The sequence below is a fragment of the Rhinopithecus roxellana genome, chromosome 13, assembly GCF_007565055.1.
Source record: "Rhinopithecus roxellana isolate Shanxi Qingling chromosome 13, ASM756505v1, whole genome shotgun sequence".
NCBI lineage: Eukaryota > Metazoa > Chordata > Mammalia > Primates > Cercopithecidae > Rhinopithecus > Rhinopithecus roxellana.
In genome coordinates, this window is record NC_044561.1 from 89,414,701 (window position 1) to 89,430,211 (window position 15,511).

At 37.0% G+C, this 15,511-nt stretch overlaps 1 protein-coding gene across 4 annotated transcripts in view; it reads right to left on the reverse strand.

Moving 5' to 3' along the window:
* Window positions 1-15,511, reverse strand: part of MACROD2 (mono-ADP ribosylhydrolase 2) — a 2,180,049-nt gene that overhangs the window by 2,160,983 nt on the left and 3,555 nt on the right. For all 4 annotated transcript variants that reach the window (XM_030915179.1, XM_030915177.1, XM_030915178.1 and 1 more), the window contains exon 2: window positions 12,198-12,314. In XM_030915179.1, the coding sequence (XP_030771039.1) occupies window positions 12,198-12,314 (117 nt within the window). The remainder of the gene's footprint in view (window positions 1-12,197; window positions 12,315-15,511) is intronic.

Consider the following 15,511-nt stretch of genomic DNA (forward strand, 5'->3'; position numbering starts at 1 on the left):
GCTTCAGCCTCCTGAGTAGCTGGGATTACAGGAGCAAGCCACTGCACCCAGCTCAAAGTTTCTATCTGGGAAGATGAAAAAATTGTGAAAGTGGATACTGGTGATTGTTGCACAGCACTGTAAATGTACTCAATGTCACTAAACTGAACATTTAAAAATAGTAAAAATGGCAAATTTTATGTATATTTTACCACAATTAAAAAGCTTACATTTACAAGAGTAGATTGGGAGACGAGAGAACTCAAGAAAAGGGGCTGGGCACAGTAGATTACACTTGTAATACCAGCACTTTGAATGGCCAATTGCTTGAGCCCAGGAGTTCGAGACTAGCCTGTGCAACATGGTAAAACCCCACATCTACAAAAAAAAAAAAAAATTAGCTAGGCACGGTGGTGTGCACCTGTAGTGCCAACTACTCAGGAGGCTGAGGTAGGAGAATCGATGGTGCCCAGGAGGTCAAGGCTGCAGTGAGCCATGATTGCACCATTGTACTCCAGCCTGGGCAACAGTGAGACCCTATCTAAAAAAACAAAAAAAAAAACAAAAATAAAAAAACAAAGAAAACAACAAAAAAAGAAAAACAGAAAGAAAAGCAAGTAAAGATTAACCAAGAAAGAATAGATGTATTGGGTCATAAACAGAGAAAATTAAATGAGGAACTGGTATGATAAGTGAACATGGAAAAGCTATGAAAGAAGAATGGATATAACTGCAGGAGGAAAAAATGGCAAATGAGTTAACTCTGGAGAAGCAAAAAGGCTGTTAGGGGGTGGAAACTGCATACCCTCTAAATTGTTGTATGAACTGTTGCCAATTTATTCTCATCATATTAAAGTTTACGTAGCTCTTGTGCTCAAAAATCTTCATAAGTTTTCATTGCCCTGGCATGATACTTTGTTATTTATTTCATCAGCAATCCTCAACCTGATTCTAAATCAAAGGCTTAGATAAATAAATAAATTCTTGTTTTAAATACTTTGATGAAAATTCAGTAACTAGGTATTTCGGAAAAGATAAAAACATTATGAAATACAATTTATCTGTCAACTTTAATGAATACATCTGAAAGAAGACATTAATATGCAAAAATTATTGGGGGTGAGGGGCAGGGGGGAGCAAGAAAGGAAAAGTTGTCTCTGGCTACCACCAGTCTATAACCCATGTCAAAGTATCTGCTTACAATGACCAAAATATTTACTAACATAATTCATTTAATATGTTAAAACAAAAACTAGAAGAATATGTGATGAAGTTACAGACCTAGGAAATATAAAGGAAGAATTTTCCATCTTGTGGTGTCAACACAAAGCCATGTTCATATACATCCAAAAATAAAAGATTTGGGGGGTTTGTTTCTACATTATTTTTAAAAACAAGCTTCTTTGGGAGCCCAAGGCAGGTGGATCACCTGAGGTCAGGAGTTCGAGACCAGCCTGGCACTAAAAATACAAAAAATTAGCTGGGCGTGATGGCGGGTGCTTGTAACCCCAGTGACTCAGGAGGTTAAGGCAGGAGAATCGCTTGAACCCAGGAGGCGGAGGTTGCAGTGAGACAAGGTCAAGTGCCATTGCACTGCAGCCTGGGCAACAAGAGCGAAATTCTGTCTCAAAAAAAAAAAAAAAAGCTTAATATAAGGACAATTTACATAATACTTAGTGGTACACACTGCAATACACAATGAAATTGATGTGTTGTCAAAATAATCTTAGAAAGTACAGTTGACCCTTGTACAATGCAGGTTTGAACTGCACAGGTCCACTTACGCATTTTTTCAATAAATATATTGGAACATTTTTTAGAGACTTGCAACAATTTGAAAAAAAAACACTGGCAAACCACATAGTCTAGAAATACAAAAATTAAGAAAAAATATGTCATGAACGCTTAAAATACACGTAGACACTAGTCTATTTCATCATTTACTACCATAAAATATACCCAAATCTATTACAAAAATGAAAATTTATCAAAACTTATGCACACACTTACAGATCATACATGGCACCATTCACAGTCAAGAGAAAGGTAAACAAAGGTAAAGAGGCAGTACTAAGTCACAACTGCACAAAATTAACCACAGTACATACTGTACTACTGTAATATTTCTTAGCCACCTCCTATTGCTATTGTGGTGAGCTCAAGTATTTCGAGTATCCACTGAAAATGCTGTGTAAGGCTGAACACCTCTGCGTGAACAGTCTGTCTCTCCAATAAATAGCATATCACAGTAAAAAAGTGGATCTCTTGCAGTTGTCTCATATTTTTCATCATGTTTAGTGCGATACCATAAATCTGAATAACATCACGGACCCACACAAAGTGCAATTAGTGATGCTGGAAGTACTCCCAAGAAGCAGAGAAAAGTCATGACGTTCAAAGAAAAAGCTGAAGTGCCTGACATTGAGGTCTGCAACAGCAATCCCTCACCATTTAAGATACATGAATCCAGCCTAAAAGTCATTATTTAAAAAAGGAAAGAAAATTTGCATCACTACAGCTATGCCCGCAGGCCTGAAAACCTTGCACTTTTTGCGAAATATCTTTTAATCTCATACTGATAATCTCATACTGAAAATGCAGCTTTTATGTGAGTGCAGGATTGCTAGAAGAATGAGCATACCCACAGACTCTAATAGGATCTGAGAAAAAGCAAAGTCATTATATGACAACCAAAAGCATTAAGGAAGATGAGGATCTAAAGCTGAAGAATTTTAATGCCAGCAAAGGATGGTTTGGTATGTGTTAGAAAGAAGTCCGTCTTAAAACATGTCACAGCCTGAGTGCAGTGGCTCACACCTGTAATCCCAGCACTCTGGGAGGCAGAGGAGGGTGGATCACTTGAGGCCAGGAGTTCCAGACCAGCCCAGCCAACATGGCGAAACCCCATCTCTACTAAAAATATAAAAATTAGCTGGGCAGGGGTACATGCCTATAACCCCAGCTAACTGGGCAGCTGAGGTACAAGAATCACTTGAACCTGGGAGGCAAAGGTTGCAGTGAGCTAAGATCATGCCACTGTACCCCAGCCTGGGCGACAGAGCAAGACTCTGTCTTTAAAAAAAAAAAAAAAAGTCACAATAATAGGAGAAACAGCTACTGCTGACCAAGAGGCAGAAGGCAAATTCCCAGATGCCATTAAGAAAATCACTGAGGAGAAAGAATATCTACTTGTACAGGCTTTTTAACGCAGACAAAAGTGCTCTATTCTGAGGGGAGGAAATGTCCCAAAAGATATTCACTAGTAAGGAAGAGATGCAAGCACCAGGATTTAAAACAGGAAGGAACAGGCTGTTTTATGCAAATACAGTCAGGTTTATGATCAAAGTTGCCCTTATTTATAAGGCTGCTAACCTCCAAGCCCTGAAGGAAAAGGATAAACACCAGCTGCCAGTCTTTGGATTGCACAAGAAAGGCCTAGAAAATGAGACGCTTTGTTCCTGATCAGGAAGCACCTTGCCAGTAAGGAACTGCCTTTTAAAGTTATTCTGAGGTTGTACCATGCCCCTGGCCACCCAGAACCCCATGAGTTCAACACCACAGGTATCAAAGTGGTCTACTTGCCCCCAAACACGGTGTCCACAATTCAGCTTCTATATCAGGAGGTCATAAGGACCTTTAAGCATCACTACACACAGTATTCTTTGGAAGAGGCTGTGAATGCCGTGAAAGAGAACCCTGACAGAGAGAACATCAAAGTTTGGAAGAATTACACCACTGAAAATTCCACTGCTGTTATAGAAAAAGCCATGAAAACTGTTAAGCCCAAAACAGTATTCGTGCTGGAGAAAACTTTGTCCAGATGTTGAGCATAGCTTCACAGAATGTATGACACAGTCAATCAAGGAAATCACGAAAGAGATTGTGAAAATGGCAAAAAGGGCAGGGGGTGAAGGGTTTCAAGATGCAGATCTTGGAGAAATTCAAGAGCTAACAGACACCACACCAGAGGAATTAACAGAAGAAAACTTGATGGAGATGAATGCTACCAAACCAGTGTCAGACAATGAGAAAGAAGACATACCAGATGCAGTTCCAGAAAACAAACTGACACTAGACAATCTGGCAGAAGGGTTCCTATTATTCAAGACTGTTTTTGATTTATGACATAGACCATTCTATGACATAGGCACTGAAACTAAACAGTAGAAAAAAGATTAAAGGATTGGTACCATACATTTTTAGAGAAATGAAAAAGCAAAAAAGACAGACAGAAATTACAATGTATTTCTGTGAAGTTGCATCACACATACCTGCCTCCCCCTCTACCTTCCCTCCACCTCTTCTACCTCTGCCACCCCTGAGAGAGCAGGACCAACCAGTCCCCCATCCTCCTAAGCCTATTCAATGTGAAGACAATGAAGATGAAGACTTTTGTGATGACCCACTTCCACTTAATAAACAGTAAGTAGTTTGAAATATAAAGTCTTTCTAAATGAACAATTTTTTTTTAATTTCCAACTTTCATTTAAGTTCAGTGATGCATGTGCAGGACATGCAGGTTTGTCAGACAGATAAATGTGTACTGTAGTGGCTGGCTACACAGATCATCCCATCGCCTAAGTATTGAGCCCAGCATCCACTAGCTATTCTTCCTGATGCTCTCACTCCTCCCACCCTCACCTGACAGGCCCAGTGTGTGTTATTCCCCACAATGTGTCCACGTGGTCTCATCATTCAGCTCCCACATACAAGTGAGAACATGTGGTATTTGGTTTTCTGTTACTGCGTTAGTGTGTTAAGGATAATGGCTTCTAGATAAGAGCTTCTAGCTCTATCCATGTCCCTGCCAAGGACATGATCTTGTTCCTTTTTATGGCTGCATAGTATTGCATAGTGTATATATACCTCATTTTCTTTATCCAGTCTATCATTGATGGGCATTTAGGTGTTTACGTCTTTGCCATTGTGAGTAGTGCTGTAATGAGCATATGCCTTCTTTTATTATCTTTATAATAGAATGATTTATATTCATTTGGGTATATACACCCAGTAACAGGATTGCTGGGTCAAACAGTATTTTTGCCTCTAGGTCTTTAAGGCATCGTCACACTGTCTTCCACAATGGTTGAACTAATTTGCATCCCCACCAACAGTGTACAAGTGTTCCTTTTTCTCTATAACCTCACCAGCATCTGTTGTTCTTTGACTTTTTAATAATAGCCATTCAGACTGGTGTGAGAAGGTATCTCATTGTGGCTTTGATTTGCATTTCTCTAATGATGAGTAATGCTGAGCTTTTTCTCATATGTTTGTTGGCCACATGTATGTCTTCTTTTGAGAAGTGCCTGTTCATGTCCTTTGTCTATTTTTATTGGGTTGTTTGGTTTTTTTCTTATAAATTTAAGTTCCTTATAGATGCTGGATATAAGACCTTTGTCGGATGGATAGATTACAAAAATTTTCTCCCATTCTGTAGGTTGTCTGTTCACTCTGAGAGCTTCTTTTACTGTGCAGAAGCTCTTTAGTGTAATTAAATCCCATTTGTCAATTTTTGCTTTTGTTGCAATTGTTTTTGGCATCTTCATCATGAAATCTTTGCCCATGCCTATATCCTGAATGGTACTGCATATGTTGTCTTCCAGGATTTTTAGTTTGGGGTTTTACATTTAAGTCTTTAATCCATCTTGAGTTAATTTGTATATCTGGTGTAAAGAAGGGGTCCAGTTTCAATTTTCTGCATATGACTAGCAGTTTTCCCAGCACCATTTATTAAATAGAGAATCCTTTCTCCATTGCTTGTTTTTGCCAGGTTTGTCAGAGATCACATGGTTGTAGGTGTGCAGTCTTATTTCTGGGTTTTCTATTCTGTTCCATTGGTCTATGTCTGTTCCTGAATCAGTCCCATGCCATTTTGGTTACTTTGGCCTTGTAGTATAGTTTGAAGTCAGGTAGCATGACGTCTCTAGCTTTGTTCTTTTTGCTTAGGACTGTCTTGGCTATTTGGGCTCTTTTTTGGTTCCATATGAATTTTAAACTAGTTTCTTCTAATTCTGTGAAGAATGTTGATGGTAGTTTAATAGGAATAGTACTGAATCTATACATTGCTTTGGGCAGTATGGCCATTTTCATAATATTGATTCTTCCTATCTTTGAGCATGGAATGTTTCTCCATTTGTGTCCTCTCTGATTTCCTTGAGCAGTGGTTTGTAGGTCTCCTTGAAGAGGTCCTTCGCTTCCCTTGTTAGCCATATTCCTAGGTATTTTATTCGTTTTGTGGCAATTGTGAATGGGAGCTCATTTGTGACTTGCCTCTTGGCTTGCCTATTTTTGGTGTACAGGAATGCTAGAGATTTTTGCACATTTATTTTGCATCCTGAGACTTTGCTGAAGTTGCTTATCAGTTTGCAAAGCTATTGGGTTGACATGATGGGGTTTTCTACGTATAGGATCATGTAATCTACAAACAAAAATAGTTTGACTTTCTCTCTTCCTAGCTGAATACCCTTTACCTCGTTCTCTTGCCTGATTACCCTGGCCAGAACTCCCAATATTATCTTGAATAGGAGTGGTAAGAGAGGGTATCCTTGTCTTGTGTTGGTTTTCAAGGGGAATGCTTCTAGGTTTTGCCCATTCAGTATAGTATTATCATAGATGGCTCTTTAAATGACCAATTTTTAAAAATATTTTATATTTGGGTATAAGATAATTTTATAATTTTCACCTAGTTCATCCTCATTATTATTTTATTTTTCCCCACTGCTGTTCTGTATAAACATTAAAAGTAATTACTCAAAGACAATCTAAACTTATAGCTATAGCTGCCTTCCCTGATACTAACCAGTCACAGAAAATTAGCATAAGCCTGGCAGAGTCTCTGCCAACACTACTCCATCCAAAAAGTGTAACAATAACATTGCTTCTCTAGGTGGTATTCCAGCAGAGTCTTAACATGGTAGTAGCAAAGGAGATGAACGGAAGGTATAACAATTAAACCCAAGAACTGGAACTCTTGTCTCAACAAAGAAGTAATGCCATCTTTCTATCATATCTATCCATCCACCCATTTATATATCTACCTTTGTCTTTCCACCATATCCTGGGCCTACTGTTTAGTAATTCTATGTATTTTATATGGGAGCTATAAATACATGTACGTGCATGCGCAAACACACACGTTTATGCCTCCTTTGTAGACTGTTAACCACTGGGACATTCTCATTTAATATACAAGTTGAAAGGGAGGAAGAGACAGAGAAGAGGGGAGAAGGAAGGGGCAAATTTAAAATGATAGTCAAAAATTTTAAAAAAAGAACTCTTTGGTTACCTGTGGAGGATTTTAGGGAATGAACTCAATCTGAAAATCAGTAAATAAGGGAAATATGGCATTTATTCTGCTCTCCTATATAAACTGTACTGCATAATAAAAGACTTAATAACAAAGTTCCTCTTTATAGAAGTCCAACTAATAAATAGGGAATGATAAAATTCAAATAACACTATTTTGCAATCCCTAACAAAGTAATGGATCTAAGCAATAATCACGAATGGCTGCTAAAACCATTAGGTAAAAGATTGTCAGAGAACTTTACACCAAACAGTTTGGTGACAATATTCAGCTGACAATACATGAACCCAGGGATCAATCTTATCACTACTGAGAGAGACAATGATGCATTATGTGCCTCGTAATACGATGCGAAAAGATGCACAATAAAGTATTCTTTCAAAAAAATTTAAACCCAACTCTGAACAAACCTCTGGATTTAACTACCAACTCGTAAGAAATAAAGGGAATAGAGGAACATGTTCAATGATACCAGAGAGATACAGTAATCCAAATTCAAAATATAGAAAATTCTGCAGGACAGCCTAGTGTATTCAATAAATAAATTATAAGGGAAGAAGGACAAAAGGACAGAGAGAGGTAACTATAGATTAAAAGTTACTTAAGGAACATATCAATCAAATGCAATATATGGACCCTGATTAGATCTTGATTCAAGCAAATCAATTGTAAAAAAAAAAAAAAAAACCTTTATGAGACAATGGGAAAAACATGAATACTAAATGGATATTCAATTATATTAAAAATTAAATTTTAAGTTAAAATTTAAATCTGAGAGGTAATAATAGTATTTTAGTAAAAAAACAAAAATATGCTCCCATCTTTTAGAGATACATACATATGCATACATACAGATATTCATTTATAGATAAAATTGATATGACATATGTGATTTCATTCAAAATAGCCTGGGGGGAAGGTATAGGGAGCACTGGTATAGATGAAATAAAACTGGCCATGTAATAACTGTGAAACTGGGTAATGGAGGCATTGCTACAGCCAGGCATTGCTTAACAATGGGAATACGTTCTGAGAAAAGCATTAGGTGCTTTCATTGCTGTGCAAACATAATAAAGTGTACTTACAAAAATCTAGATGGTATACAGTCTACTACACACCTAGATTATATGGTACAGCCAACTGCTCCTAGGCTAAAACCCATACAGCATGTTACTGTACAGAATACTGTAGGCAACTATAACACAATGGTAAGTCATTGTGTATTTAAACCTATGTAAACACAGAAAAGGCATAGTAAAAATACAGTATTATAATCTTATGGGACCACCATCATATATGCAGTCTGTCAATGACCAAAACATCATTTTGTGGCACATGACTGTATTCTAGTTTTACATATATTTATAAGTGCTCATTAAAAGTCTGGAAAAAGAGGCAGGTGCAGTGGCTCACAGCTGTAATCCCAGCAATTTAGGAGGCCAACGTGGGCAGATCACTTGAGATCAGGAGTTCAAGACCAGCCTGGCCAACACAGTAAAAGCCCATCTTCACAAAAACTACAAAAATTAGTCAGGCGTGGTGGTGCGCACCTATAATCCCAGCTACTCAGGAGCTTAGCAGGAGAATCGCTTGAAGCCAGGAAGTGGAGGCTGCAGTGAGCCCACATCGCAGCACTGCACTCCAGCCCAGAGGACGAGTGAGACTCAGTCTCAAAAAAAAAGTTTGGAGAAAGAATTGTCTCTGGTAGGCTATTAACTCCTGAGGCAATATTTAACTTACTGATTGAGCCCCACCAACCCAGAAGGCACCACGGCAGGTGCTAGAGACATAGTACAATAGGAGAGGCAAGACTTTTAAAATCCCTGCAATATAGCAACTGACCTAATTGGTAATACAGAGGAAGAAGTAATTAGAAATATGTAAGTCTAGAGATTAGCTAACAACAGTTTAACAAATACAAACATAAACAGCAAGCGAATTATGTATTTAATGGGTTTTTCTGGGTGGGGTTTTTGTTTCTGGGTTTTTTTGTTTTTTTATTTCTTGGTAATCATCTCCCATTCTTTCCTCTTCTAATTCATGGCTTTCCATTATTACCAAAGAGGCAAGTCAAAGTAAAAATACTATCTACTTGCTTCCACCTTTCCATACAAACACTGATTTTGTGTTCCTTGGCAATATTTTGTTTCCTTTTGTTTTAAGAAGGCTTAAAATCTACATTGTTACAAATACATTTGGCCACTCCCCTCTTTTTTATTTAACTTTCTACTATGCTATAACAACAAGAAGCATTTGGTTAAAGTAAAATAAATCTGAACAAAGCAAGAAAAAAATTAAAAGCAATAGCTCAAGAACTATTCAAGTACTCAGGAATATTCAGGCAAAAATGGCCCTCTATGAAAACGTAAGTAATGATAAGCTACTAAATTAAAAACTGATATACTGTCCTAGCCCAATAAATATTGTTCATTTCCTACAATTAGAAACTAAGTGACAAGGATTTATAGACTTTTTTTAAAACTTAGTTTAAAATCCTGTATTTAATATAAATATCAATACCTATATACATATGTGTATAAGCAATGACTTAAACTTTTCAAGTATAACCAAGTATAGCTGTCCTTTATTATTTTTTGTAAATTTATATTTTTAAAGAATCTTTTAAACTGCTGAAACACTAAAACTCTCTTGACTAATATTTTCTAATACCTGAGCACTGAATAGGTAACACAAGGAAAAGTCATATTAAAAATGTGTATTGTATAGAAATATTTACAAATATTACTTGTAAAATGAGCCATTCCACTTCATGAAAAAGGAAGAGGCCAGTCACCAGTTTCTAGGTTACAACAGCGAGGAGCAAGTAACATTTCAGGAAAAATAGAAATATAATTTTGATCACATCACCTTGTTCCCCATGGAGGACTTTCAAGTTTAAAACAGCATGTAAGGGGGAAAATAAGAAACACACAGAGCAGTTGTAAACCACTTATAAAGCTCATATTGGGAGGCAGGATTAAACATACAGTATCTTGTTAGAGGATAACTATGTTAGGTGTCATTCTATTCAATGTATTATTTTCTGATTTGGGGAACATTTAGTACAGGTTGAGTAGTCCTAATGCAAAAATTCAAAATCCAAAATGCTCCAAAATCTGAAACGTTTTGAGCACCAATATAATGCTCAAAGAAAATGCTCACTGGAACATTTTGGATTTTGGATTAGGAATGCTGAACCAGCAAGTATAATCCAAACAATCCCAAACCCCAGACACTTCTGGTACCATGCATTTTGGATAAGGGATACTCAACCTGTAGCCATTTAAAAAAAGAAGCTGCTGTTGGTGCTGAAATATTCAATACCAGTTGCTTATGAACAAAAAAAAGAAATTACTGAGACCCAAACATGAAGAGGCACATAGCCTTAGGTAAGATAAGGGACCAGAATTCTGTTCCCCTGATTTCTAGCCCTGTATTCTTTTCATTATACAGCGCTTTCTTTTTCTCTTTCACTGATGTCTTAATCAGACCATCCTTTTTTTTTTTTTTTTTTTAACCTTTGTACAAGATTTTATTAAAGGTCTTTACAGAGCAACAACCACACTCTAGAATACAGCTGCCAAGGAGACCCTGTTACACTGTGGGGACTGGCTAGGGCAATGCAGGTGGCTCTGGCTTCCCACCCTTCTGAGATGGGGGTGGTGGGCAGCATTTCATCTTTGGATTCCATGATGCTCACGTGGTCAGGCAGGGGCTTCTCAAGGCAAATCTTACCAGTTTGGAATCAGACCATTCTTAAAACAACTTGCATTTACTGAAGACACTGGGCAGACAGTCAGATGTGCATATCCCAATCAGCTTGTCCAATGACCCCATTAGAACCTGGGGTAGAGCTGCTACCCTGCTTGCCCAAGGTCACACGTTTCCAGGCTATGTAAGGTCTAAAAGAACCCACAGCTTTTCACTCCCAATCCCACATGCTTTGCCTTTCTAGAAAAACAAAGTTGTGTCTAAAACCCAAATCCTCAGGTCAATGTGTTCTCTTCACAGACACCAAGGCCTAATTTTTCCCTTAAGATTTTATCCATACGAGTTCCACGCTAGTCTTTATTTTCTGGGCCCATAGTATCCTGTGTAGTTCCATCGATCTAAGACCACAACCTGTGAAATTAGCATGTTTCAAGTTCATTTCTTTCATAAAGTCTTTCTCAACTGTTAAGTACCTTAAGAAGCACTGTTTGTCTGAACTTTACATCCAAATCATTAATACCAATGAGTGTTAATTCAAAGATAAGCATATTAAACATCCATTAAATCTATTATGTTGTTTTTAGAAACTTTTTCACGTACCTTTTTAATCCTTAAAACTTCCTTTATATTCTAACATAATCTAGATTCTCACCAAATCATAAAGACTTTGAGGGTAAATTATGTCATACAAATACTTTATGTATAGACATAATAACACACCATACAAAATATATTCTCTAAAATAATAAGAAATGTTCTTTGGTTTTTCTATTTGGTTTTTCTATTTTTCCTAATACACTCTCTTTCAACTGTATCCCCAATCCTCAAAATAACATTAGAAAATCCATTGTAAATGAACTTAAAGCAAACTCAAAGGGCCACACCATCAAAGCAGCAAATCTCTAATAGCATTTGCTCCAAGAACTGTTATAGAATAGAAAAACAAAGGACCTATAAAAGAGTACCATATTATAAATGTGGTATATTTCAGAACACAAATTATGTTAATATACTTTCCTAAGCTTAAAAAACACCATAGGCTACTAAAAACAATAAAATCATAACCAAACAATAATTTCAAATAGCAAAATAGTAATCTCTTTATTGAATGCCAGTTATTCATTTCTCTCAACAATTGTCCTGCAGGAGTCATAAACAAATGGGAACAATATCAACCTAAAAAATGTTCCAAGAAACTTACCATCATTTTGGCCCTTGCCCTTCATCTCCTCCTTCCATGACAGAATGCTGTTCAGGGGAACATAGTCTCTTAGGTATTCTTTGCGTCTCTCTTCTAAGGTCATCTTCAGTAAACGTTCTTGCAAAATAAAAGCAGAATCTCCATTTGTATTTAATGTTTAAACAAGGGAATTATGTTTATACTTTAAGTATTTACCAAGTTAAGCTAACAAAAGAATTGATACAGTCCTGAAGAACACCACAATGCAAATCCAGTGACTCCATATTTAAATGTTAAAAATGTTAAAATTCATATTACCAGGGGAGAAAAAAATCGAAGCCTGATGAAGACTCTCTTGTGATAGTCCAAGAAATAAGTAAACTCATTTACACTTTCAATCAACATCTATAGTTTACTATGGGCCAGGTGATACGCTGGATAAGTGATATGGTTTGGATATATATCCCCTGAAATCTTATGTTGAAATGTAATCCCCAATATGGGACGTGGTGCCTAGTGGGAGGTGACTGGGTCATAGGAGCAGATCCCTCATGGCCTGGTGCTAGCCTCAAATAGTGAGTTTTCGTGAGATCTGGTTGTTTAAAAGTGTGTGGCACCTCCCACCAACCCTCTCTTGCTACTGTTCTTGCCATGTGAAGTGCCTGCTCCCACTTCATTTTGCCCCTGTAAAAGTAAAAGCTCCCTGAGGCCTCCCCAGAAGACCTAACAGATGCCAATGCTATCCTTGTATTGCCTGCAGAACCATGAGCCTATTAAATGTCTTTTTTTAATAAATTACTCAGTCTTAGGCATTTCTTTACAGCAACTGCAAAAACAGTCTAACACAGTAAGATACAAAATAGTACCTATATAAATAAAATACTAAGACAGGTATGTACAAATAGTAAGAGCACAAAAAAGGCAACCACCACGATATTTCCTCAATTGCACTCTCTATTTACTTACAGCTTTGTGTAGATGACATAAGAATTGCTTTAAATATATATATCTATCTTGATGACAAAATGAAAATATTTTACAAATTGCATCTTACAGTTAATTACAGTGGATGTCGTTTATAAAGAACTCACTATGGCCAGGTACTTCACGTATAAATCTCATTAAAATGATCTTTCTAATAACTCATAAAATTGATAGTATTATTATACCAATTTTGCAGATAAGGAAATGAAGCACAGCAAAGTAGTTTGCCCAAAGCAAGAGAGCTTTCAGGAGGGAAGCCAAAATTAAAATTCAGACAGACATCTCCATTAGTCAAAGACTACACCCTATGTTATTTATTCCACTGTACTACACTACATTCTCAGGAAAACTCCCCAAAAAAGGTAATATGTATGCTGGTTCATGAAGGACAGGAAAAATTTTGCATGAAGAGGTAAAAAGAACATTTCAGACTAACAAAACGATGTAAACAAAGGAGGTATGAATACTATAACCAAATGAAGCTGCAAGATATGGTATGAGAAGAAGAATGGCCACAGAAGTGAAAAGTAGCCAGAAACAAAAATAAAACAAAACTGTACAGGGACTTGTATGCCATAGTGAGCAGTTTTAACCTTTATCCTATAGACTACTAGCATTGAAAGTTGATTATGCATTTCCCAGACAGTATATAAAACAGCCCACTAGGACACAGGAAAACATGTAAAAAATTCTATTTACATTCGTTTTTAACCTAAACAAGGAAGAAATATTTACCAATATTCAATATATAAACTGACACTGGCTTCCTCACTCTGTATGTCAGCTTTCATGTCTCCCATACCATAACAATGGTCTCCACAACGTAGAGAGAGAGAGAGACAGTTATTTCTCATACTCTCCAATTCTCTTTCAGTGTATTGCAAGGTACTGCAGTTTAGGCAAATGGATTCAGGGATAGTTAGTATCTAGTTTAAACGTAATCTAACATTCACAAAATAACCACTTTAAAAGATTATTGCACAGAAATAAACTGCAGAAGTATTAACGTAAGCACAAGTGAACAGAAAATGGGGAACCAATATTTTTCCCACTCCTGTAACTAGAACTTCAGCCACATTAGGAGACAAAAAAATATATATATATTAATCAGAGGTGATGTATTCACACAAATTGAGTTTAAGGTACCTATAGGACACTGAACAAGTTGAAATCAAGAATCTGGAAATTTAAAGAGTGGTCTAGCCTAGAGATTTTAGAAGTTATAACCTAAAATTCTAGTCCTAAAGGAAAAAGAAGAGGGAACGGAAGGAAGCGTCAAACCTCAAAACACAGTATTTAGGAAGTGGGCACAAATAGGAAAACAATGAAATAAATCTTAGTTGTCACCAGTGGTACAAGTTCCTGGTAATGCAGAAACATTCAGAAAACAGAGTTGGTTTTTTTTTTTTTTTTGAGACGGAGTCCAGCTCTGTCATCAGGTGGAGTGCAGTGGCGCGATACTGGCTCACTGCAACCTCCGCCTCCTGGGTTCAAGCGATTCTCCCGCCTCAGTCTCCCGAGTAACTGGGACTACAGGCATGCTAAGGGAAATACCATCAACTGATACAGGAAGGTCAGAAAAACTGAAAATTACTTAGCCACTAAACTGCTTTCATCAATGTGGTTACCAACAGCATGGAATAGAGGAAAAGTGGTTAACAGAGCTGTCTGAGTTATAATCTAAATCGTGCAAATCTGTAGGTTACTTAACCTCTTTATGTTTCAGTTTCCCTTTGAGGTCAGTAGGTAGGTATTATTCCCAACTTATAGATAAGGGAAGTATAAACAACGTCAACTATTACCTAAGATCCCAGAGCTACTTAAGCAGTATAAGTAGGATTCAAACCCAGGCAACCAGGTATTCACAGCTCTTAATCTCACAATATTCTGCCTCATACAGTTTCCTACCTCATAAGGTTGTTGTGAGAATTAAATGAGATAATCCATATAAGCTACTAAGAATAGTACTGAGCATACAAATGGGGCTTAAATATTAACTATTCTTATATGAATACTATCATGATTGTTACTACTGAATGACTTCAGGAACATTACTTTCATTAGAATATAACAGAAATCCAGAACACAATGAAGGACTGAACAAAAGAAGGAAAGTGAGAACAGCAACTCCAAGTTCGTGTGAAGCCCTATGAAAGAAAAGTGACTCTAAGGTGGAAGAGATCCGAGCACTGTTACAGGCAAGGGAGAGGAACCTGAAGACACCAAGAAATTAGACATACCCAAGAAACACTACCTGATGGTGCAAGACCTCAAAGAATACAAGATATGGGATAAAGGGAAAAGCAGAAAGGTTAATCTTACACACAAGGAAAAAAAGTCCTTTCTCTAAG